This window comes from Hypanus sabinus, chromosome 26 (genome assembly GCF_030144855.1).
Source record: "Hypanus sabinus isolate sHypSab1 chromosome 26, sHypSab1.hap1, whole genome shotgun sequence".
Taxonomy (NCBI): domain Eukaryota; kingdom Metazoa; phylum Chordata; class Chondrichthyes; order Myliobatiformes; family Dasyatidae; genus Hypanus; species Hypanus sabinus.
Window position 1 is genome coordinate 2,877,734 of NC_082731.1, and position 24,168 is coordinate 2,901,901.

Here is a 24,168-nt window from a genome sequence, read left to right on the forward strand (position 1 = left end):
GTTAGCCAAAGTCTTAGCAGTTCTGGTGCCTGGATTGAAAATACTCTACCCTCATCAGAGCAGTAACTGCAATGCCTCAGCACAGGAAACTATGTGACACAGGACATCTAGAAATCCAGATTTTACAAGATTTTATAAGTAAACCACATTTCATTGCTCTTCAAGCAAGCTGGAGTGGAGCTGGATTAATGGGAGAAATTGAGGGTGTAACAGGATGACATTTTCCAAGACACAGAATCTAACACTAGAGGTAGCAGCAATCAATTTAATCAACCCTTCTCTACCCAGAGCCCTGGACAATTCTTTGTTGCTTGGTTGTTTCCTCCACATCTACTTCTGCCTCACCCCCACTGGCATAATCTCAGATAATAGTTGGCTACATAAAGAACACTCCTCTCTTTAGTTGACAAGCTGCCCCAGTACTGCAAGTTCTATGCTCGCTTCCTGTTTCCGTGCTGTAATTGTTATATGTTATATGGTTAAGGCTTTGGGAGTTAACCCGGAGGGAAAATCTGGAGCTGGAATTCCTAACTCAACTACATTGAGTCAACTCAACGCTGACTGGCAATTCCTGCAATGTTCTCGGCCATTTCTTTGGATTGATCAGCTGCGTGGAGGGGGAGCCTGCTGCATGGGAACAGTCAGCACTGAACAAGTGGTTCAGTGAGGCATCAGAATTACATTTCTTTAACTTGGAAGAAAATCTGTCTGGACATGAAAGGGAAGCTGTCCCGATGAAATAATTACAACACTGATGAACAACAGTTTTTTTTAAATTTCCTCTGTTTATAAATAGATATTAAAATATTCCCCTCAGTGGTAAGCAGATTCACCACAGATTTGTCCATCAGCTTGACTTTCCTGCAAATTCAAAACCCATGAATCTCAGTTAATTATACAGGTAGTCCAGTTGAAAAAGTTCCGCTGCGGATGAAACAGCCACATTCCACATCCATTCCTCAGAGAAGACAGTCTCATGTGTTTCCTCCCTTCCTCAATGTCCTACCTTCATTGGAAATTGGATAGTCACATCCTCTTTGGGGAGACTAAACTATCTTGTGACCCCTCACCCAGGGGAGGATGCATGCACACAGCTTTATACCACCCCCCCCTTGTTCAGTGAGATATCCCACCCACACCCCTTCTCACCCACCCCCAGCAGTCTATTTGGGAAGGCAGCCAAGTCTTGCTGCATCCACCCAGAGTGACCGACTTGTTTACATTCGCCAATCCCCGGTATCTAGAGGGATCAGTGAAGCCCCACCCCAGGGACAGCAGGAAGCTCTCCCGTTCTCCTATCGGACCAAGTGATAGGTGAGCCAATACATGAAGAATGGCTGCACTGCAGCAATGGCCATGGTCAGGTACATCCTCAGCTGATTCCTGGTGCCCCGGACTAGAACTCCCTCAGCTGCAGCTTCCGAGAGGATCTTCAGCCTCAAAGTTCGAATCTGAAATATTTGAGAATTAAGATGTTGCAAGGATTAAGTTAAACATGCAGAAATACACAGATGGCAGACAAGGCAAGAACAGGAGCAATCTCAAGGTTGAATATCCTGTAAGGCCAATGTCAGACCCAGAGACGAGAGAACAAGCAGACCCAACAGGCACAGAGATGAGAGAACAAGCAGACCCAACAGGCACAGAGACGAGAGAACAAGCAGACCCAACAGGCACAGAGACGAGAGAACAAGCAGACAGAGCAACTGGAATAGCTGCTGCTTCACAGCTTCAACTCTGGCCTTGGGTGCTGTCTGTATGGAGTCTGTCCATTTCTCCTTGACTGAGTGGGTTTCCTCCCACATCCCAAAGACAAGCGAGCTGATAGGTTGGCAGGCCAATGAGTGGAGAAATCTTGTGATAGATTGGGAATATGTAGGATCAGTATAAATGCACGTTTAATAGTCAGCACAGATGTGTTGGGCTGAAGAGCTTGTTTGTGCTTTGTGACTGAGACTGGAAAGGTCAATCTTCCCAGTACTGCACTGCAGGGATGAGCCATACATTGTATCACAGGAGAGCTGATGACACTGGAACTGTATTTGAGTCAGCAACACTGCAGCCCTCTTCCAGAGAGCAGTTAGGATCCAGAAATTCAAGGGGAGACAATAGATCTTAATTCCCTTAACAGATAGATAATCTCAAACCAGCCTCAGAAGGAGGGTTGGGTATGGGGCTAGCAACCCCATTCTGTAAAAATTCAGTGCTACAGAAAAACTAGCTCCCCGGAGAGAATGGATCTTTGCCTGGAAAACACATGAAGTCGTGTGGTGAAAACAGAAGACACAGAGCTGATTAACCTTTGGCCCAGGACACTGAGCTGCCATTGGCATCCTATGCCCCACTAGGAGTGGTTAAATATTAGTGGATTGTGGAAGGAGAACCAAGTTAAATAACTAAATCTAAACATTATAATAAACGAGATTTAGATTTGTTCCATGTAGATCGAAGCACTGGATCAATGACCAGCACAAACCGAGGGGGCACCCTGCAAGTGTCTCCACGCTTCTGTCGCCAACATAGCATGTGTGCAACTTACCAACTCTGACTGGAGTGTGGGAAATAACAGTACAGTGGTCATGGGAAAATGAACAAACTCCTTACAGTCTGCAGTGGGAATTAAAGTTTGTACACTCTCTGTGAACCTACCATGAAGACCACTACCGAGATGCAGCACCATCCCAAAGAAATGTAGTATCCCATTCTTCCAAACAACAACCCAGAAATGACTCCAGCTATCATCCTGCAGGGAAGAAATCAGATGTCGTGTCATTGCAAAGCCATCAATGCCCATACCCCCACCCAATACCCCGAGAGCCACCTAGCATCAGGACATGCCCACAAACGCATCTGCCCTGTCTGCACACTCAAAAGCTCACACACCTACCCAACGTATTTGTATCCCGCAAAGGCAACAAGGTCAATGGTGGTTAAATCCGTGTTCACCGTGACGAGATAGAGACTGAGCAAGATAGCAAGCACTTCAATGACCAGCCAGATTAACGCAGTGCTGGCCAGCATCCCTAGAACCTCTGGAGAGAACCTGTGGGGAGAGACAAGAGTGAGCTCAAACAATGCTGGGTGAGAGTTAAAATATGCGCTGGGTGACTGGATGCAGCCAGTCATACCCTACAGAGACAAACACACAGAATGCTGGATAAACTCAGCAAGTCAGGCAGTATCTATGAAAAGGAACAAGGAGTCAATGTTTCGGGCTGGAACTAAAGACAGGTGGGTGGGGAAAGTAAAGGGCTGGTAAAGAAGGCATTTGACAGGTAAGGAGGGTGGACCATGGGACAAATGGAAAGAGGGGCACCAGAGGGAAGTGATAGGTAGGTGAGGAGAGGAGGCTGGAGGCCAGAGGGAATAGAAGAGGGACGGGGGAAGGGAAAATTACCAGACAGAGAAATCCTTGTTCCTGCCATTAAGTTGGAGGTTACCTATGAGGGGCTGTTCCTCTACCTTGAAAGGGCCTCATCATGATAGAAGAGGAGTCCATGAATGTTGAGCTATAATCTGGAGTGATCTTATCCACAGCACAAGCGGCTGTCCCCAGCAGGAATACAGAACCATCCCAGTATTCACCTGTACACCCTCCCACTAACCAGCTGGAAAGCAGAATTGATGTGGCAAGCCCATTCTTTGCTTTGGGCTATTTGGAAGGGACAAGAAACTAGAGTAGAAACAAGTGTAGAGTGCTTGGTATCTGAAAAAGAAAAAAAATGCTCAGTTTGATATGGACAGATTCTTGTATAGGAAATGGACCAAAATCAGGAAAGTGAGACTAGCTGAAATAAGACATCTTGGCTGGGCATGGATGATTTGGGCCAAAGGGCCAGCTTCCATGCTGCTATAACTTTGTTCTTGCCTCAGACTTGTGCACCAGTGCACGACAGGGAACCAACCATACCACCATGTTTTGAATTTGTCATTAAATGAAAGCCCTGATTCCCCCCGGGACACAGTGACGCCTGATGTCCTGGCCAACAATTATCCCTTAGCTGGCATTAAAGATCAATACCTGGATATTGTTACGTTAGTCTTTACAAATATGTAAAATAGGATTACTATATTTACTGCATTACAAAAATAATCTTTGCAGCTGTCAAGGTACAACACAAACAAAATGTGTTTTTTACAGAGTGCTAATGTCCTTTCTTTTTTAAAAAGGACAAAGATGCATTATGCTGCCTCCCAACATCTTACTTAAACATGCTCAACTATACAGCTGGTTGGTTCAGAGGGAGAGAGAAGAAACAACAGACAGTGACAAAGTTTTTACCTGCTCTGTGTCCCAAGAGCAAGCCCGGCCACCAGTAAATACGTGATGAATGCCATTGCTGGAGACAGATCAGAACAACAAAATGAGTCAATTCATCACAACCTCTGTTTGAGCAGAAGTTATCTAGCTAAATATCCTTAGGTTTGATACAACAAAATCTGACACAGACACAGCAGGAAAAGTTAAAGACATTGGTTTTAAGGAGTGTCTGAGAGACAAGTTACCCAGAACTCTGCAGAGCTGTGGATAGAGTAGCAATCAACTCTGGGAATAAAATAGAATTCTGAGTTATTATTTAAATACAGAGCAGTACAGGCCCTTCCATCCCTTCAAGCTGCTGGCCAGAAAGAACTACAGTCTTCAAGTCAGTGAATCTGGATGGGCCGAGGTCAGTGGAAGTAGACAAACTAATTGTCTTTATTCTTGCAATAAGGTTGAAAGAATGGAGGCTGACATTTTGTGAGTTGTCTTGTGAACTGATTATGTTCAGAAATAGCCATATCAAAGTGCTTTAAAGTACAGTCGGCCCTCCTTATCCACGGATTCAACCAACTGTAGACTGGGGAAACCCGGAAGTTCTCTTTCCAACACTCGTTGTTTGAGCATGTACAGACTATTTTTTCTTGTCATTATTCCCTAAACAATACAGTATAACAACTATTTACATAGTATTAGGTATAAGTAATCTAGAGATGATTTAAAAGTACAGGCAGTCCCCAGGTTATGAACGAGTTCTGTTCCCAAATCTGTTTTGTTGAAACAGGTAGATCCGCTATTATTTAGCATCAGTTAGTCAAACATTTGTCTTATTAAATGGTATATATTTTACCTTTCTATGCATATAAAACACTTAAGAAACATACATATTTCAATAACTAAACCACTGCGTTGCTTAGAAATAATTGTAGCTTTCATCGGGGCAGGGCCTTTCACGTGCTCTATTAAAATTGTTCCAATCGTTGACCGACTGTAGCCTAACACTTTTCCAATGACCAATGGCATTTCACCTCTTTCCGATTGCTTTATTACTTCAACTTTATTGTCAATCATGATCGTGATTATTTTCGTGAACAGAAACACTATGAATTCAGGTCCTAAAGACCACCGCACTGAGCCAGGTTAAACAAGGGACTTGAGCATCTGTGTTTTTTGGTACCCGTGGGGGGGGTCCCCAGAACCAATCCCCCACAGATAAGGAGGGCCGACTGTACTTGATGCTCCTGATAATCTGCTGGTCTAGAGATCATTTCCAAATAAGAAGTTATTTACGAGGTGTTCTTTGGTATGATGAACATGCATAATGTCTTCCCTGAGGAATTAGCAATTAGTAACAAGCAAACTAATTGGCTGGTCTCTCCGATTTAGAACAAAAGTAAATTTTCCAGCTGTCAGTGAACACAGATTCTCTGTGACTGGTCATAAATACTAATCCTTGTAACAGAGCTGTACTGCCCTGTAACCAATTTAATCCTAACGTAATCACAAGTCAATGACCAACTAACCAACTGATTGGTAGGTTAATTTGTACCGAGAGAAAAACTGGAGCATCCAAAGGAAATCCATGTGTTCACGGGGAGGATGTGCAAATTCCTTACAGATGACATCACCCTGAGCTGTAATAGTGTTAGGCTAACCTTGGAGGAGATAGCCAAAAGATGTAGTGGTGAAGGGCATTACTTAGGACCATGAAGGGATTGAAAATGGTGACAAGACCGAGACACTTCCCATCTGGGGAAGAAAAGGCAGAACTGGCTGACATTGTAGTGTGGTGAATGGTGCTGCTGGTCCATAGCTCCAGCAAACTGGGTTCAATTCCAGCTGCTGCTGTCATGTGTGGAATGTGCAAGTTTTAAATGGGTTTCCCCAAGTACTGCTTTACCTACACAATTGCATGCCTTTAGAATAAATAGCTGCTGTGAATTACCCAGTGTTGGTGAGTGGTATAAAATGGGGTGGGGGGGGGCAGTTGGGAATAGTAAGGGATGTAAAGCCCTATCTGTCCAACAAACTTTTTTGACCCCTCCATTAGGCAGGAGGTGCTGCAGCAAAAACTGTTAGGATGGGCAACAGCTTCGTCCTCCAGTAAGACTACTGAACTCCCTGCCACCAGGTTATGAATCTCAGCATATGGTCTTCATGTATGAAGCACCAGCACCAATTACTTTTTAAACTTGTATCATAAATGCATCTTATTATTTGTGGTAATATTACTTTGTGCTTCTTGAATTATATGTATACTGTGCACCTGGATCTGGAGGAACATCGTTTGGTTTGGCAGTATACACATGTACGGTTGAAAAACAATAAGCTGAACTTGAAATGAAGGACATGAAAAAAACCCAAATAGTTTACAGAAGAAGGTGGGGGAATGGCATAGCTCTAAGATCCTGCACAGACTCAACGGGCTGAATGGACTAGGGACAAAGATTTTAAATAGTTTGATTCCGTTACAGGCCAATACTAGGGAGAAGAATGGGGGGGGGGGGGTGCTAGGCAGTGGTGTCTGGCAACTTCTGAAGTCAATAGCTTTGGGATTTGAGATCAATAATGAAAGAAATTTCTCAATTTGTGTTTACAACCAACCTTACTATTTGGAGACTGTGTTTCAGAGTGCAATAATCATCAGCAAATGCGCTAACCTTAATCTGCCAAGGGAAATATGTAGTTACATAGTCAAATACCTGACATTTATCTGACTAACTTTCCCAATGGCTCAGTTGAGCTGTACGTAAATAGCAGGAGGGTGGGTTCAACAGGTTGGAGAAGTATGATAAAGTAAAAGAGAAAAGTGTGGATAAAGATAAAGCAAAAGTTTAAATGAGAAAAGCAGTGGTGGAGTACAGAAAAGTGCAAAGGAGACAAAGATTACTAGATTTTAAAAGCACATTGAGTGTAAGGGCACTTTATCCGAATGCCCATAGTATTCAAAACAAGGTCAGTTAACTTGTAACACAAATCAGTATAAAGGGGTATGATTTATTGGCCATTCCAGGAAGATGGTTGCAGGTGGAGAGGATTAGGAAGTAACTGTCCAAGAATATCAAGTAATAAGGATGGATAGCAGGAAAGTAAGTGAGGCTCTCTTAATTAAAGGTGAGTTCAGGGAGATAGTGAGAGAGACTAAGATCAAAGGAGCAAAATTTTGAATCCATCTGGGTAGAGATTAGGAATCGTAAAGGGAAAAAAATTCACTAGTGGGAGCTGTCTGTTGACCACTGAATAATAACATTACAGTGGCACAGGCAAAAAAACAGAAATATCTGAGGTATGTAAGAATGGAATAGTAGTTATCGTGGGAGACTAACTTGCACATTGATTGGGTGAATCAAGTTGGTCAAGACAGCCTTGGAGGACTTCATAGAATGTATACATGATAGCTTTCTTGGACAGCATGTTATTACAATGGAACATGCCATCTTGGATCTGGTCCTGTACAATGAGACAGGTAAGGTTAGCAATCTTGTAGTTAGGGGTCCACTTGGAAAGTGATCACAGTATGATTTAGTTTACCATACAAATAGAGAGTGCAATAGTTTGACCTAAAACCAGTATATATATACCTAAACAAAGGAGACTACAACTGGATGAGGGAGCAGTTGGATAGGGTAGACTGGGAACACCACCTATAAGGTGGGACGACTGAAGAATAGTGGAAGACTTTCAAAGAGATTTTTCCACTGTGCCCAATAAAAATATATTTCTGTTAAAAGCAAGGACAGTAAGGGTGGGGAGAGCCAGCCATGGATAACAAAGGAAAGGTTTGAAAACTTCAAAAAAAAACACAAAACAACAAACAAACTAGGTAATGATAGAGATCTAGAAGATTGTAAGGCTAGCAGGAAAGAGCTTAAGAATGAATTAGGAGTGCCAAAAGGGGCCATGAGAAGGCCTTGATGGACAGGATTAAGGAAAACCTCAAGAAGTGCAAGAGGATAAGAAGTGAGAGAAGTGGAAAAGTGTATGGAACTGGAGGAGATACGATTCTGGTGATGTCATTGTCGGGAATGGCAGCTTAAGTCACTAGCTCCTCCGGAAAAATGTGTATTAAGTCCCGTTAACCCATCAAATATATTTTTTGGAAAATATTTGAACTGAAGAGGGGCAAGAATGGGGAAAAGGAATGGAAATAAAAAAAGCCACACTGCAGAGCCTGCAGCTGAGAGGAGTGCAGTGAGTGGCTCTCCTACCTAACCGCGTGCTAGCGAGGCGGACGCTGGACCTCGTTCAAAGCGGTGAATATGATCGATCTTGAAAAAAAATAATGGAGGTCCAGAAAGAAATAAAGCAGCAGCTCCGTGATATTAAGTCAGAGCTCGCTAGCGTCAATCAAAAAATAGCAGTAGCAGAGACTCGGAATTGAGAAGGTGGAAGATCGCGTTCAAAACGTGGAACGGATACTGAGTAAGACAATAAAAATATTAAATCACCAAGAAGGTAAACTGCTTGACCTGGAGGGAAGATCACGGCAGAAAAATATCAGAATCTACAACGTTCCCAAAGGAGCGGAGGGCTCGTCTATGACGGAGTTTGTCGGAAAGTTACGTGCTCGATCTTCCCTCGGCTATTAAGCTGAAGTCGAAAGAGCCCATCGTGCGGTCTTCCTGAAACCTACCCGGGATAGAAAACCATGCTCAATAATAATTAAATTCCTTCGGTATAGCACCAAGGTGGAGATTCTATGAAGGGCCTGGGATAAGAAGAGTGTTTTTCGACAGTAAATTAATATATTTCAACCAAGATTACCACCCCACCGCAGTCCTCCAGAAACGCAAAGAATACTCTGAAGTAAAGTGAGTACTAAAGCAAAAAAAGATTAGATTTCAAACTCCGTACCCTGCTAAACTTTGAATGTTTTATGACAACGGGACGTGGTTCTACCAGACAGTGGAAGAGGCAACTACAGACATGAAGGCCAAAGGGTTGCCCGTCAGCGTCACCAAAACGAGGGAAAGCCTGGCTGAGGAATTATCCCGCTCTGCTTGGGAAATAGTGCGAGAATCGAGAAGGCAGGAGACGGGAGGAGGCCAAGAGAAATATATCAGGTAGAGACTGGGAGTTTCCCCAAAGACAGTCCTCACCCCCTTCAGAAGAGCCATAAGGTTTGGCCAACTTTAAAAATGTTGAGAAGTTAAACGGGAGCAAAAGTACACAGTGATATACTTATCTCAGGAATACTTACTATAATGTGGATTTTATATTACTTTGTTGAGAAAAGGGAAATCTTTTCTGTGTAATGGATTTGTTCACTGACTTTTATAAATACTGCAATGGGGGCCCTCAACTCACAAGTAGGAGAGGTTATCCCCCACAGCTAGACATTTCCTCCAGCTCATCGCAGGGTCATCTACTAGAGACCTCAGCCTTGGAATCACACGTTCATTGCCATTTTTGTTATTATTTGCGTTTCCTGGTTCTCATTTGTTCAGGAGTAGATCAATTAAGTTTTATTCTAATTTCAATGATACATTGACCGATAAATAGATGGTTAAGGACAAAGTAAAATTCATTTCTTTTAATGTCAATGGGCTATTAAATCCAATCAAATGTAAGAGAATTTTATCCAATTTGGAACAATTTGATTCATATTTGGAAAAATGGTTTAACTACATAATGTCTCATAGGCCTGATTTTATTCTCACAAATCAATGAACCTGTTGTAAAAAAAAAATCACTCCCTACTTGTACATAGTTCTTTCCTTTTGCTTGTTTTTTCTTTCCACTCTTTTTTGAGGTGGGTACCTCAGATAAATACTTTGTGGAGATTTGTGATATACATGCACAATGTCTGAAATACATCTTATAGAAATGTTTGTTTGATGATGAACTTCAATAAAAAAATAAATTACAAAAAAAGGAACTGGAGGAGATAGCAGAGGCACTTAATGTGTACTTTGCTTCAGTATTCACTATGGAAAAGAATATTGGCAATGACTTACAGCAGACTGAAAAGCATATAGATATTAAGAAGATGTGCTGGAGCTTTTGGAAAGCATCAAGTTGGATAAGTCACCGGGACTGGACGGGATTGGATGTACGTCAGCCTACTGTGGGAGGCGAGGGAGGAAATTGCTGAGCCTCTGGCGATGATCTTTGCATCACCAATGGGGATGGGAAAGGTTCCAGAGGATTGGAGGGTTGAAGGACGCTGTTCCCTTATTCAAGAAAGGGAGTAGAGATAATCCAGGAAATTATAGACCAGCGAGTCTTACTTCAGTGGTCCTTCAGTGGTAAAGATCCTGAAAGTAAAGATCAGGATGGTAAAGATCCTGACAGGCAGGATTTATGATCATTTGGAGAGGCATAATATGATTAGGAATAGTCAGCATGGCTTTGTGAAAGGCCGGTTGTGCCTTATGATCCTGATTAAAATTTTTTGAGAACGTGGCTAAATGCATTGATGAAGGTAGAGCCATAGATGTAGTGTATATGGATTTCAGCAAGGCTTTTGATAAGATACCCCATGCAAGGCTTTTGAGAAAGTAAGGAGGCATGAAATCCAAAGGGAAAATTGCTCTGTGGATCCAGAACTGGCTTGCCCACAGAAGGCAAAGCGTGGTTGTAGATGGGTCATTTTATGCATGGAGGTCAGTGACCAGTGGTGTGCCTCAGATCTGTTCTGCGATCTCTTCATGACTTTTATAAATGACCTGGATAAGGAAGTGGAGGGATGGGTTAGTAAATTTGCACAAAAGTTGGGGGTGTTGTGGATAGTGTGGAGGAGTGTCAGAGGTTACAGCGGGACATTGATAGGATGCAAAACTGGGCTGAGAATTCAAACCAGATCAGTGTGAGGTGATTCATTTGGGTAGGTCAAATATGATGGCAGAATATAGTATTAATGGTAAGACTCTTGGCAGCGTGGAGAATCAGAGGGATCTTGGGGTCCATTGGACACTCAAAGCTGCTGCATAGGTTGATTCTGTGATTAAGGCATACAGTGCATCGGCCTTCATCAATCATGGGATTGAGCTTAGGAGCCGAGAGGTAATGTTTTTTTAAAAAACAAATTATTTATTTATTAAATTTTAGAAAATTACAAGAATAAATGTGATAATAAAGTAGTAAGAAAAATAATATTAACCCTCCCCCCCCCCTTAACCCCTATCTAAAGAGAAAAACAAGAAAGAAAGAAGAGAAAGATTGCCTGGATATTGGAGGATCCCCACATGCTCCATGGAGTTCAAAATAATTTTAATATTTATTTTTACTTTCCAATTACTTTATAATTTTATCTTCAAAGGACCATATAACAATCACAGCACGGAAACAGGCCATCTCGGCCCTCCTAGTCCGTGCCGAACTCTTAATCTCACCTAGTCCCACCTACCCGCACTCAGCCCATAACCCTCCACTCCTTTCCTGTCCATATACCTATCCAATTTTACCTTAAATGACACAACTGAACTGGCCTCTACTACTTCTACAGGAAGCTCATTCCACACAGCTATCACTCTCAGAGTAAAGAAATACCCCCTCGTGTTTCCCTTAAACTTCTGCCCCCTAACTCTCAAATCATGTCCTCTAGTTTGAATCTCCCCTACTCTCAATGGAAACAGCCTATTCACGTCAACTCTATCTATCCCTCTCAATTTTAAATACCTCGATCAAATCCCCCCTCAACCTTCTACGCTCCAATGAATAGAGACCTAACTTGTTCAACCTTTCTCTGTAACTTAAGTGCTGAAACCCAGGTAACATCCTAGTAAATCGTGTCTGCACTCTAATTTATTGATCTCCGTAAATCGTCTCTGCATTCTCTCTAATTTATTGATATTTTATTGATAATTTATTGACCTATGTACTTAATCCTATCTTTTCTAAGTATGGGAGCCAAATTTTCAAAAATATATATTCATTTCTTAGATTGTATGTAATTTTTTCAAGTGGGATACAACTATGTGTTTCATTATTCCAACGATCCATAGTTAAATACAAATCAGATTTCCAAGTAACTGCGATAACTTTTCTGGCTACTGCCAATGCAATTTTTATAAATTTTTTCTGATACTTATTCAATTTAAGTTTTGGTATTGTCCCTTCAATGTCTCCTAATAAAAATAATACTGGACTATGTGGGAGTTGTACTCCAGTAATTTGTTCCAATAAAAGTCTTAGATTTATCCAAAATGGTTGAATTTTAAAACAAGACCAAGTAGAATGTAAAAAAGTACCAATTTCTCGATTACATCGAAAACACTACTAATTTCCTTTAGTAAGGGGTAAAATTTCACTTTTATCCCAATTTACTTTATACCCTGATACTTTTCCATATTCTTCCAATCTAAAAGATAATCTTTGCAAAGATTGCAATGGGTTTGTTAAATAAATCAAAACATCATCAGCAAATAAATTAATCTTATATTCTTCTTGATTAACTCTAAAGCCCCCGCCGAGAGGTAATGTTGCAGCTATATAGGACCCGAGTCAGACTCCACTTGGTGTACTGTGCTCAGTACTCAGAGGGTAGAGGGGATTGTGGCAACCATGGAACGGGTGCAGAGGAGGTTTACAAGGATGTTGCCTGGATTGGGGAGCATGCCTTATAAGAATAGGCTGAGTGAACTCGGCCTTTTTTCCTTGGAGCGACGGAGGATGAGAGGTGACCTGATAAAGGTGTATAAGATGAAAGGCATTGATCGTGTAGATAGTCAGAGGCTTTTTCTCAGACCTGAAATGGTTAGCACGAGGGGGCACAGTTTTTAAGATGCTTGGAAGCAGGTACAGAGGAGATGTCAGGGATAAGTGTGTGGGAATGGGCTGCCGGTGATGGTGGAGGCAGATACGACAGGGTCTTTTAAGAGACTCCTGGATAGGTACATGGAGCTTAGAAAAATAGATGGCTATGGGTAGCCCTAGGTAATTTCTAAGGTAAGGACATATTCGGCACAGTTTTGTGGGCCAAGAGGCCTGTATTATGCTGTAGGTTTTCTATGTTTCTATGAAATAAAGGAAGGCATCAAACTAAAAGCTCATGTACAAAGTTGCCAAGGGTAGTGGGAAACTGGAAGATTAGGGAAAAAATTTAAAAACACAAAATAGTATGTTTTTCTAATTATATAAAGCAGAAAAGGGTGGTTAAAGTGAACATAAATGCCTTGGAGGATGAGAAGGGAGAATTGATACTGGGTAATGAGGAAATGGCTGAGGCTTTGAATGACTATTTTGTGTCAACTTTCACAGTGGAGGACACATCTAACATGCCAGAGAGTTGGTATGAATGCGATGGGAGGCGAGGACCTCGATAAAATAGCCGTCAGTAAAGAGGTAGAGTGAGCAAACCTGTAGGCCTAAAGACGGACAAGTTCCCTGGTCCTATGGAATGCATTCCAGGGTACTGAAAAAATGGCAGAGGTTATAGTAGAGGCTTTGGTGGACTCTGGGCAGGTCCCAGCAGATTGGAAGGCGGCAAATATCATGCCACTATTCAAAAAAAAAAGGATGCAAGCATAAGTCAGGTACTTATAGGCCACATAGTTTAATACCTGTAGTTGGGAAAATGCTTGAAGCCATCATTAAAGGAGGAATAGCGGGGCTCTGGAAAGAAATGGATCCATCAGGCAGTCACAGCATGGATTCAGCAAAGGCAGGTCCTGCTTGACAAAATTACTGGAGTTCTTGAGGATACAGTGAGCACAGTGAATAGAGGGAAACAGATGGATATAATTTACTTGGTTTTCCAGAAGGCGTTCGATAAGGTGCCACACAAGATAAGGATGGATAGAGTTGGGGGTGATGTGTGAGCATGGTAGAGGATTGGTTAACCAATAGAAAGCAGAGAGTTGAATACAAGGGTGTTTTTCTGATTGGCAATCAGTGGTGAGCAGTGTGCTGCAGGGGTTGGTGCTGGGCCTACAACTGTTCATGATATACATTAACGATCTGGAACAGGACTAGTGTAGTGTACCTAAGTTTGCTGATGATACTAAATTGAATGGAAAAGCAAATTGTGCAGAGGATACGGAGAGTCTGCAGAGTGATATAGATAAAGTGAGTGGGCAAGGGTCTGGAAGATGAAGTACAATGCTGGTAAATGCAAGGTCATCCACCTTGGAAGGAAAATGGAAGATCAGATTATTATTTAAATTGTAAAATACTGCAGCATGCTGCTGTACAGAGGGACGTGGGAGTGCTTGTGCATGAACCACAGAAGACTGGTTTGCAGGTGCAGCAGGCTATCAAGGCAAATGGAATGTTGGCCTTCAATGCTAGAGGGATTGAATTTAAGAGCAGGGAGGTTATGCTGCAACTGACAGGGTACTGGTGAGGCAGCACCTGATGTACTGGCTTTGGAGGTGGTGGAAAAGAGATTCATCAGGTTGATTCCAGAGATTTTGGGGGGGGGGGGGGTAGTCTATGAGGAGAGATTGAGCCACTTGTGATTGTACTCACTGGAATTCAGAAGAACGAGAGGAGATCTTATAGAAACAAAATTATGAAAGGGACGGATAAGATAGAGGCAGGAAAGCTGTTTCCACTGGTAGGTGAGACTAGAACCAGAGGATTCAGGGGAGTAAATTTAGGACAGATGAGGAGGAATTGCTTTCCCCAAAGACTGGTGTATCTGTGGAATTTTCTGCCCAATCGAGCAGAGGAGGCTACCTCAGTAAATATAATAAAAAAACAAGGTTTGGTTAGATTTTTGCATTGTAGGGGAATTAAGGGTTATGGGGAAAAGGCAAGTGGAGAGGAGTCCATGGTCAGATCAGCCATGATCTTATTGAATGGCAGAGCAGGCTCAACGGACTAGATGGCCTACTCCTGCTCCGATTTCGCATGTTCTTATATTATACATGTACTTTCAATTCATGGTTTGTGGTGTAAATGGGGCTCAGGTGAGACAGCATTAAAAAACTTCACAATTCAAAAGAGAATTGACCCTCTGGTCTTGATTTTGACCATTCCAAACCCAGGCTGCTGGAAAGTGGATGTGTTGATCAGGCTTGGTTCCAAAAACACACAAACCACTGACTATCCAAATGGGTGCTTGTTGGGAGAGATGTGTACCATGAGTGCACAAGAGCTTTGACTCCCAACAACATTTAAACATTCATCAGAAATGTGCACCCCAACCTATTTGTCCAACAATGTTACTAATTCTAAGGGATACATAAATTGGAGGCAGCAAAATTCCCCACTTCAGGAAACATGCGACCATTCTACAAGCAGATTCAGTCGCACTGAAGAGGGATGAAGAGGATGGATGAAGAGTGTCCATTGATGTCAGGTCTGTACAAAATTTTGCCTCTTGCTGAAAACTGTGTCAAAACACTGGAACAATTTATAATCCTGGTTGTAACTGCAGGCACTACTGATCAAATAGTTCAGACACTCACCTGGAATATACAAGTCAGGAGCATTTACTTCAACCCGGGGAGCCACAGGGGTGTCTTGTTGATACTGCACTTCCCAGTTCTGTCAACAAAAAGGGTGAAGAGCTGCTGTAACTTTGCTCTTTGATCATCCTTTTTCTAAAATCAACTTTTCTCTCCTCCTGTAACTGTCTATCTCCATGTTATTACAGAATGCTGTCACCTTCAGCACATCTTCCTCAGCTTCTTCTGAATCAGAATCAGGTTTAAGATCACTGACATATGTTGTGAAATTTGTTATTTTGCAGTAGCATTACAGTACAATACATAACAGAATATCAATTAAATATACACTATATTAAAAATCTAAATTAAACAAGTTGGCAAAAGAGCAAAAAATACTGAGATAGTGTTCATGGGTTGGTTCATTGTTCCGAAATCTGATGGAGGAGGGGTAGAAACTATTTCTAAAGCAGTGGGTGTGCACCTTCAGGCTTTGTGTCTTCTCCTTGATGGTAGCAATGAGAAAAGAGCACATCATGGGTGATACAAGTCCTTAATGATGGATGCTGCTTTTTTGAGGCATCGCCTTTCCAAGATGTTTTCAATGATGGGGAGGCTAGTACCCGTGATGAAGCTAGCTGAGTTGGCACCTTTCTGCTTCACACATCATCTGGACCCTCTTCTGCTCCAACTCTTCTTCAATATGTTCCTACCTCCTCTCAAAGTTCAAATTAAATTTGTTGACAAAGCATACATCACCATGTATAAACCTGAGATTCATTTTCTTGCAGGCATACACAATAAAAGTCAATGAAAGACCATATACAACTGGATGAACAAAGCCATTCTGCAAAAGACAACTGTACATTAAAAATATCAAGAATATGAGATGAAGAGTCCTGTGGGAACAGTTCAGTGATGGGTGAGTGAAGTTATCCTTTGCTTCAAAAGCCTGATAGTTGAGGGGCAATAACAGCTACTGAACCTGGTGGTGTGAGTCCCAAGGCTCCTGTACCTTCTTCCTGATGGAAGTAGTGAGAAGATTGGTGAAGATAGATGTTGCTTTCTTGCAAGAGTGCTCCATGTAGATGTGCTCAATGGTGGGGAGGGCTTTCAGTGAAAAGCTACCCTTGCTTCAGCCTGCACTGTATCACATATAACATCCTCAACATGAATAGAGGTTAGTGTAACACTATTACAACACCAGTGACCCAGGGTCAATTCCTACCACTACCTGCAAGGACTGTGTGAGAGCCCCCTCACATTCTAAAGTCAGATGTGTAATGGGTTATTTGGTCACATGGGCACAATTGGGCTCCTTTAGCTAGAAGTACCTGTTACTGTGAATCAGGCCATTCAGCCCAGTCTTCTCCACCATTCCATCATGGCTGATTTATCCTTCTCAACCTTCTTCTCCTGCCTTGTCCTTGTAACCTTTGAAGCCTTTACTAATCCAGAACCCATCAACCCTCCACTTTAAAAGGACCCAATGATTTGACTTCCACACCCACTTGTGGCACTAAATTCTGCAGATTCACCATCCTCTAGCTAAAGAAATTCCTTTTCAGACAGACAGTATCATCTTGAGAGTAAAGAGAACAAGTATCAAATAAAGGTTTTATTCATACAAGTATCACAGTATTGTCTCTGTGGAACCAAGACTGACCACTCTGCTTGTCTACATTTCAGTTCCATTACTATTTACCACTATTGCAAACAGAAGAACTGTTAGGATTCATGTGAAGTGGCACCAAGACTTCAGAAACAATTTTACATTACATGTTAACAGAAGCAAAACAATTCTGGATGCCACAGTAGCGCAGTGGTTACTGCCACTACCACAGCTTACGCGGAGTTCACAGTTCAATTCCGACATCACCTGTGTCTCCCCATGGAATGCATGGGTTTGCTCCGTGTGTTCCAAAGATGTTTTGGTTAGTAAGTTGTAAAATCTTTGTTGATTAGGCAAGAGTTAAATCGGGGATTGAAAGGCCTATTCTGGAATGCATTTCTAAATAAACTTCTGTAAGGCAATGTGGCACAAGAAACCCCATTAAATGCACAAACTGCCAGATCAGTAGGCATTGCTCCAGGGATGATTCTAAACGAGATGACACAAAGGCCGCTTTGTTACATCCCAAAGGAACTCAAGATTCCTGAAGATTCCATGAGTTTTAAGATCAGGATACACTTATTCACAAAAGAATCCTCTGGAACTTTAAGGCCAGTAAAGAGTCACATCCCTTACCTGGTGCATGTACGGAAAGATGAGGAGACCCAGCTTCTTTCCAACGTAAACAGTATCCACAGCAAAGTAATACTTCAATCTGCTCACTGGAATAAATCGATCAATCTGCAGACAGAAAGGTACAGAGACAATGCACCCTCATATGGTTAAGAAGAATGACCGAGCAGAAGCTAAAAACATTTGCATGACCTTAAGATATCTGGGTCAGGCCTTAATTGGCAGAGGGTGGTGAATCTAAAATTCTTGTGAAGGCTGGATTATTAATCCTGGGATTTCCTCCAGGTGCTCAAATTTCCTCCCACATTCCAAAGACATATCAGTTGGTAGGTTAATTGGTCATTGTTAATTGTTTCGTGATTAGGTGAGCATTAAAATTAGGGGATTGCTGGGCAGCACGGCTCAAGGGGCCAGAAAATAAATAAACTACACCTATTGGTGTTGAGATATACTGATAGCCAGTGCAGGTCAACAGCTGTTTCCATATGCTGAAAACTTATGGTTTTGGAATGAATGAAATAATAAAGAGGAAGATTCTGTGTGTTGTCTGAAGGATTTGCCTGGCTTTACCAAAGCCTCTTACATTTTTATCCATAATGTCCTTCCCATGACTGGCCAAACTGCTCCCATAAGCCATTGCCAAGTCAGACACCATAGGGTCAGCAAGGATGCCAGGTCTCGTCAGGCCAAAGCTCGAAGAAGGCCCCTCGTATCCAGATTCAAACGGGGGAACATCCATATTTCCACTGGTGTCTTCGAAGAGGTGACTGGGCTGCCCTGGGACCCTCGCTCTCACCTTGGTAGCTGGAAGAAAGAGGGGCAGAATAATAAACACAAAGTACACTGCAGATGTTGTGGTCAAATCAGACGTACAAAAAAGCTGGATGAACTCAGCAGGTCAGGCAGCATCTGTTGAAAGAAGCAGTCAATGTTTCGGGTCGAGACCCTTCGTCAGGACTAAAGGTGGAGAGGGCAGGGGCCCTATAAAGGTGGGGGGGGGGGGGAAGAGGGTGGAAAACCAATAAAAGGGAAGATCAACGGGTGGGGGAGGGGAAGCAGGGAGGGGATAGGCAGGAGAAGTGAAGAGGGAATCTAAGGGGAAAGCACGATGGGTAGTAGAAGAAGGCGGAATCATGAGACGTGATAGGCAGCTAGAAGAGGAGACAGAGTGAAGGTGGGATGGGAGAAGGGAGGGAGGGAAATTACCAGAAGTTGGAGAATTCGATGTTCATACCAAGGGGCTGGAGTCTACCCAGATGGTATACGAGATGTTGTTCCTCCAACCAAAGTTTGGCCTCATCATGACAGTAGAGGAGGCCATGTATGGACATATCCGAATGGGAATGTGAAGCAGAGTTGAAGTGAGTGGCAACCGGGAGATCCTGTCTGTTGTGGCGGATGGAGCTGAGGTGCTCGACCAAAAAAAGAATAAACAGAACAAGCTGGCTAACAGAACACCACCAACTCAACCCAACCCAACTCCTCAGAGAAGCTCCAGTTCAGATTCTCACTTGTTACATGTATATGGAAACAGTGAAATGCCCTAGTGTAAAAATATCACAACCTCCACTCCCCCCCCCCCCCCCCAACCACTATCAATTGATTTCACAGCAACTAGGGAAGGCATTTGATCAAGTATACACACATCAACAGTGGGAAGAGATTGCACATGGAGTTAAAACTTATGAGTAGTGTATGTGCTGGCAAATCAAACAGGAGATTCTGCAAATGCTCAAATCTTGTACAACAAAATGCTGGAGGAACTTAACACATCAAGCAGCTGAAGGATTTCCACCCAAATATGTCAACTGTTTCTTCTCCTCCACTGAGGCTGCCTGACTTGCTCATTGTGTGTGTTGTTCAGGAAAAGCACTGGATTTCTTTCATTCGGCAAGTCTAAACCTGGTTCTGGCAGGTTAATAACTGGCTTCATGTAAAACTGGTTCCCATAGAAGAGTAATGGACGACTGGAAACGGGTATGAACCCACTGAGAAGGATGCAGAGAATTGCCGAGGACATTTACCTTTATTTTATTTAGATGCAGCCCTTCTGGCTCTTTGAGCACCGCCAGCAACCCCAGTTTAACCTGGTCCAATCACAGGACAATTACAGTGACTTCTGGACTGAGACACGAATCCAGAGCACCCGGGGAAAATCTATGTATTTCATGGGGAGGATGTACAGACTACTTTCCAAACATGCCAGGACTGAAACCCAAACTCTGGCATCATGCTAATTGCTACGCTACTGATTTCTGGGTCTTGAGAGGCAATAGCCCAATAAATATCAAGGTACAATTATGTTAAGCCGATTATAATCAGTAACAGATAGAATGCATGACCCTCTCAGTAGATTGCTGTCCTGTGTCCTTTTTCTTCATTTTTTTTCAAGCTGTTCCACAAGGCTCATATGAAACTCATTTCAGAAAGCTCCACTCATATCTTCTCCAACACTTCAAGTTGAGGCATGCAAAAATAAAATTGTCCAGCACACCATAAACAAAATCTAGAAATCCAGAGTAACGAACACAAAATGCTGGCAGAACTCAGCAGGCAAGACAGCATCTATGGACAGGAATTAAGAGTCAATGTTTCAGGACAGGACCCTTCTGTTGAATCTTTATTGCTTTCCATAGATGCTGCCTGACCTGCTGAGTCCCTCCAGGATTTTGTGTTGTCTAGCCCATATTCATTCTACACTACTAACTTCTGTAAAGGATGTGACACTGTACTTTCAGGGGTTATATTAACATAGAAGTGTAGCTGATCAATGGAAATAAATATTAAACCAATGTGTGGGACTGCGAAAGGAAACAAGCCGCATAAACTTTGCAGCCTCTAATATCTTGCAAGTTATGTAAGATTTCTCACAAGTGCTTTCTAAATGGCAACATTTTGGACAAAAACCAGAACTATTTTATCACTGGGCTAGAGCTCTGAGGGAGTTATAGTATCAATGACACATTCATGCCAACACCAAGATCATGTCTTGGGCTTATTTGGTTAAAGAAACTGAAGCTTTTGAAGATCTGAAGCATAAGAAACACTAATCTAGGAATAAATCTCCAATTTCACCCAAAGCACCCACTTTCCCCTCAAACTGCAAGGTCTTTGTGATAACAACAGTGTGATGGTAGAAGCTTGTTAGGGAGCAGCCTCCACTTCCCACAGAAGAGCTCATATCTGGAGTTTCCCTAAAGCCATGTTCATTTCAAACCACATCAACATCTAGACTCCTCTGACCCTGACCAACTCCCTTTCCAGATCCCATCCAATAACCACACTCACCCACCCCAAGAATCTGTCCACCCAAATCTCTCTCCCACCTCACTGCAAAACCTGCTGCCCATACCCCTCTCCCCACCCTCATACACCCAACAGACCTCACCCAACCACCCCCTCTCCACCAGACCCCGCCCACCCCCTTTCCCTCTCCCTCAGACCCCGTCCGCCCATCCCGTCCCTCTTCCCCCAGACCCCGTCCCTCTCCCCCAGACCCTGTCCGCCCACCCCCCTCCCTCTCCCCAGACCCTGTCTGCCCACCCCCTTTCCCCATTCACCCCAGACCCCGCCCACCCCTTTCCCTCTCCCCCCAGACCCCGTCCGCCCACCCTTTCCCCATTCACCCCAGACCCCGTCCGCCCACCCCTTTCCCCATTCACCCCAGACCCCGTCCACCCACCCCTTTCCCTCTCCCCCCAGACCTCATCCGCCCACCCCCTTTCCCCATTCACCCCAGACTCCGTCCGCCCACCCCCTTTCCCCATTCACCCCAGACCCCGTCCGCCCACCCCCTTTCCCCATTCACCCCAGACCCCGTCCACCCACCCCTTTCCCTCGCCCCAGACCCCGTCCGCCCACCCCCTTTCCCCATTCACCCCTGGTTTAACCCCCCCGGGATTAATCACTTTCCTCTGGGGTGGTCACTATCTAACACCAGTGGACGAAGGAGACCCCTCGGGCGTGGGGTCTCCGATTTCGGCAGAAGGGTCCCCGAAGAGGAAGCCGCTTCCTTTCCAGTGGCCATTTGCGAACAGGGAACACTTCGCCACTCGTCTGGGGCGTCGCCTGGCCAACATATTTAAAAGTGGGCCACGTACGTAACTTACGCTGCCTGAAGCCGGCGGGGCCACTGCGGTCCATGTCGGGAACCGTCTCCGCTCACCCACCCGAACCGCCAGGAAAGCAGCTACGCCTGCGCAGAACGGCCGCAAGGCATGTGATCGACACCCTGTCCACCAATCAGGAAACCAGTTTGACTACGTAGTGATATTGATGACGGCTCGAAACCCCGCCCACAACTGGTTATTTCATGCCAATGATTGGACGGATATTGAGACACGTGCCTTCTTTTTTAAATTAATTGCCGACCTAATTTAGAAGCAATTAAAGTCCTGGTTTAGGAGAGTAGCTTGCCAACCGATTGGGAATAGGTCAGAGGACAGACTCCTTTAAAGAGGAAAAGAAGACAAGTTTTCCACTTCAATAAATAAAGTGTTATATAGTGTATATGGGTTGTATATAGTGATATATTCGTATTTTGATAATAAATTGACTTTGAACGTTAATGGTAAGTTTCAGTATAAGTGGAATCTGATTGAGGGAGAAGAGAATAAATGGGCAAAACTAATCTAGCCTATTTATGTTTTGTAAATTGAGTTTAGAGGAATATCTTTTAATAATACTAATGTCATTTTTTTCGCCATAAGTTGTTTAATTATCTTCCTCTTCACAGTAATCAAAGTGACATATACATATTTTCTGTTAATAGCAATACGAATTCCTGCTCTGGGTTCTACCACTTGGGAGAAAAGTCGTGGGCAACTTTACGACGGCTGTTAAAAGGACCAACCCAAACATCTCAATCTCCACAACAGCAGTAATGATCCTGGGAATTAAAGGGTTAATGTATGAGGAGACTTAGATGAATCTGGTCTGGTACTCACAGGAGTGAGAAGAATGGGGGTGGGAGGGAGGGATTGCATTGAAACATTTTAAACGTTGAAAGGCTCAGATAGATTGGGCGTGGAGAGGATGCTTCTTATAGCGAGTGAGTCTTGGACCAGAGGGCTCAGCCTCAGAATAGGACTTCCTTTTAGAACAGAAGATGAGAAGGAATTTCTCTATCCAGTGGGTGACCTTGTGTACATAAGGTGACTCCAACAGGAAATGATAAACAATAACAATAATAAATATTTTATTAATTCCAAGTGGGAAAACCTTTCGTTATGGCAGTATTTAAAAACAAACTTACGAGTGCACACTCGTCATGAAGTATTATAAAGTACAGAACAATAATTACCAATGTGTAACAAGAATGTATGAAATAATTAAACGGACTGGATTTTTTTTCTCCTATCACACAGAGATGAACTGTCGTATGTGCTTGTAGCATACGGTACAAAAGATTTTCTGTAATGATCCTTGTGATAGTGGAGCTGAATAAGTCTGTTTGAAAGGGTGCTCTGCTGTTTATTCAGTAGGTCATGGAGAAGATATACCATAATGGGTAAGTTTGTTTAGTGACATCCTCTCCACCACTAACTCAAAAGGGTCCAGTTTGTAGCCAAGGGCAGACGCTGCTCCTCCGAGATAAAGCCGCAAGGACGACTGCAGTCGCTACAACAGACTGGTAAAAGATCTCCAACATCCTGCTGCACACGTTGAAGGATCTCAGCTTCTTTAGAAAATAGAGTCTGCTCACCTCCTTCTTGTAAAGTAGTGGTGGTTGAGGGCAAGGAGGAAGTGGGCGATACGTGAACCTGGTATCAGAGTGCTGTCTACTAATGATGATGAACTTCTGATATTCATACTATTTATGTTGAAAACTATTGGACCAGTGTGTAATTCCAGACTAAAGTGAAGTGAGAGCTGCTGGCTGATGCTGGTAAGGGCTCTTGCCTCATGAATCAAGAATATGGACTGCCTGCTTCTTCACAGTAGGCTGGTCCTACCTCACCATTGTATCTGTTCCCAAAATCAGAATTGGGTTTATTATCACTAGCATATGTTACGAAATGAGTTTTGTGTAAAACATAAAAAATATAGTTACAATAAAATAAGTAAATAAATAGTGCAAAAGAGGAATAGTGAGGCAACTCTGATGGACCGTTCAGAAACCTGATGATGAAAGGAAGAAACTTTCTGAAACGCTGAATGTGGATCTTCGTGCTGATGGTGGTAACAAGAAGATGGCAAGCCCTAGATAGTGAGGGTCCTTGATGATGGATGTTGCCTTCTTGAGTCATCACCTTTTAAAGATGTTGGGGAGTCTTGAGCCCATGATGGAGCTGGCTGAGTCTACAAACTTCTGTACCAGCCTAGCAGAG

General features: G+C 43.1%; 1 protein-coding gene across 2 annotated transcripts; it reads right to left on the reverse strand.

Moving 5' to 3' along the window:
* Positions 1 to 116: 116 nt before the first annotated feature.
* On the reverse strand, positions 117 to 22,087 carry yif1b (Yip1 interacting factor homolog B (S. cerevisiae)). Of its 2 annotated transcripts, none has more exons than XM_059951376.1 (8): positions 21,949 to 22,087; positions 18,423 to 18,643; positions 17,843 to 17,947; positions 15,616 to 15,694; positions 4,283 to 4,340; positions 2,888 to 3,043; positions 2,650 to 2,743; positions 117 to 1,451 (listed from the first exon to the last, which is right to left on the reverse strand). In XM_059951376.1, exons 1-8 carry the CDS (start codon positions 21,980 to 21,982, stop codon positions 1,296 to 1,298), a joined length of 903 nt encoding a protein of 300 aa, XP_059807359.1. In that variant the 5' UTR covers positions 21,983 to 22,087; the 3' UTR covers positions 117 to 1,295. The 2 variants fall into 2 exon arrangements, with proteins under 2 accessions (XP_059807359.1, XP_059807358.1); XM_059951375.1 differs by having other exon boundaries at positions 21,940 to 22,075.
* Between the last annotated feature and the right edge of the window lie 2,081 nt (positions 22,088 to 24,168).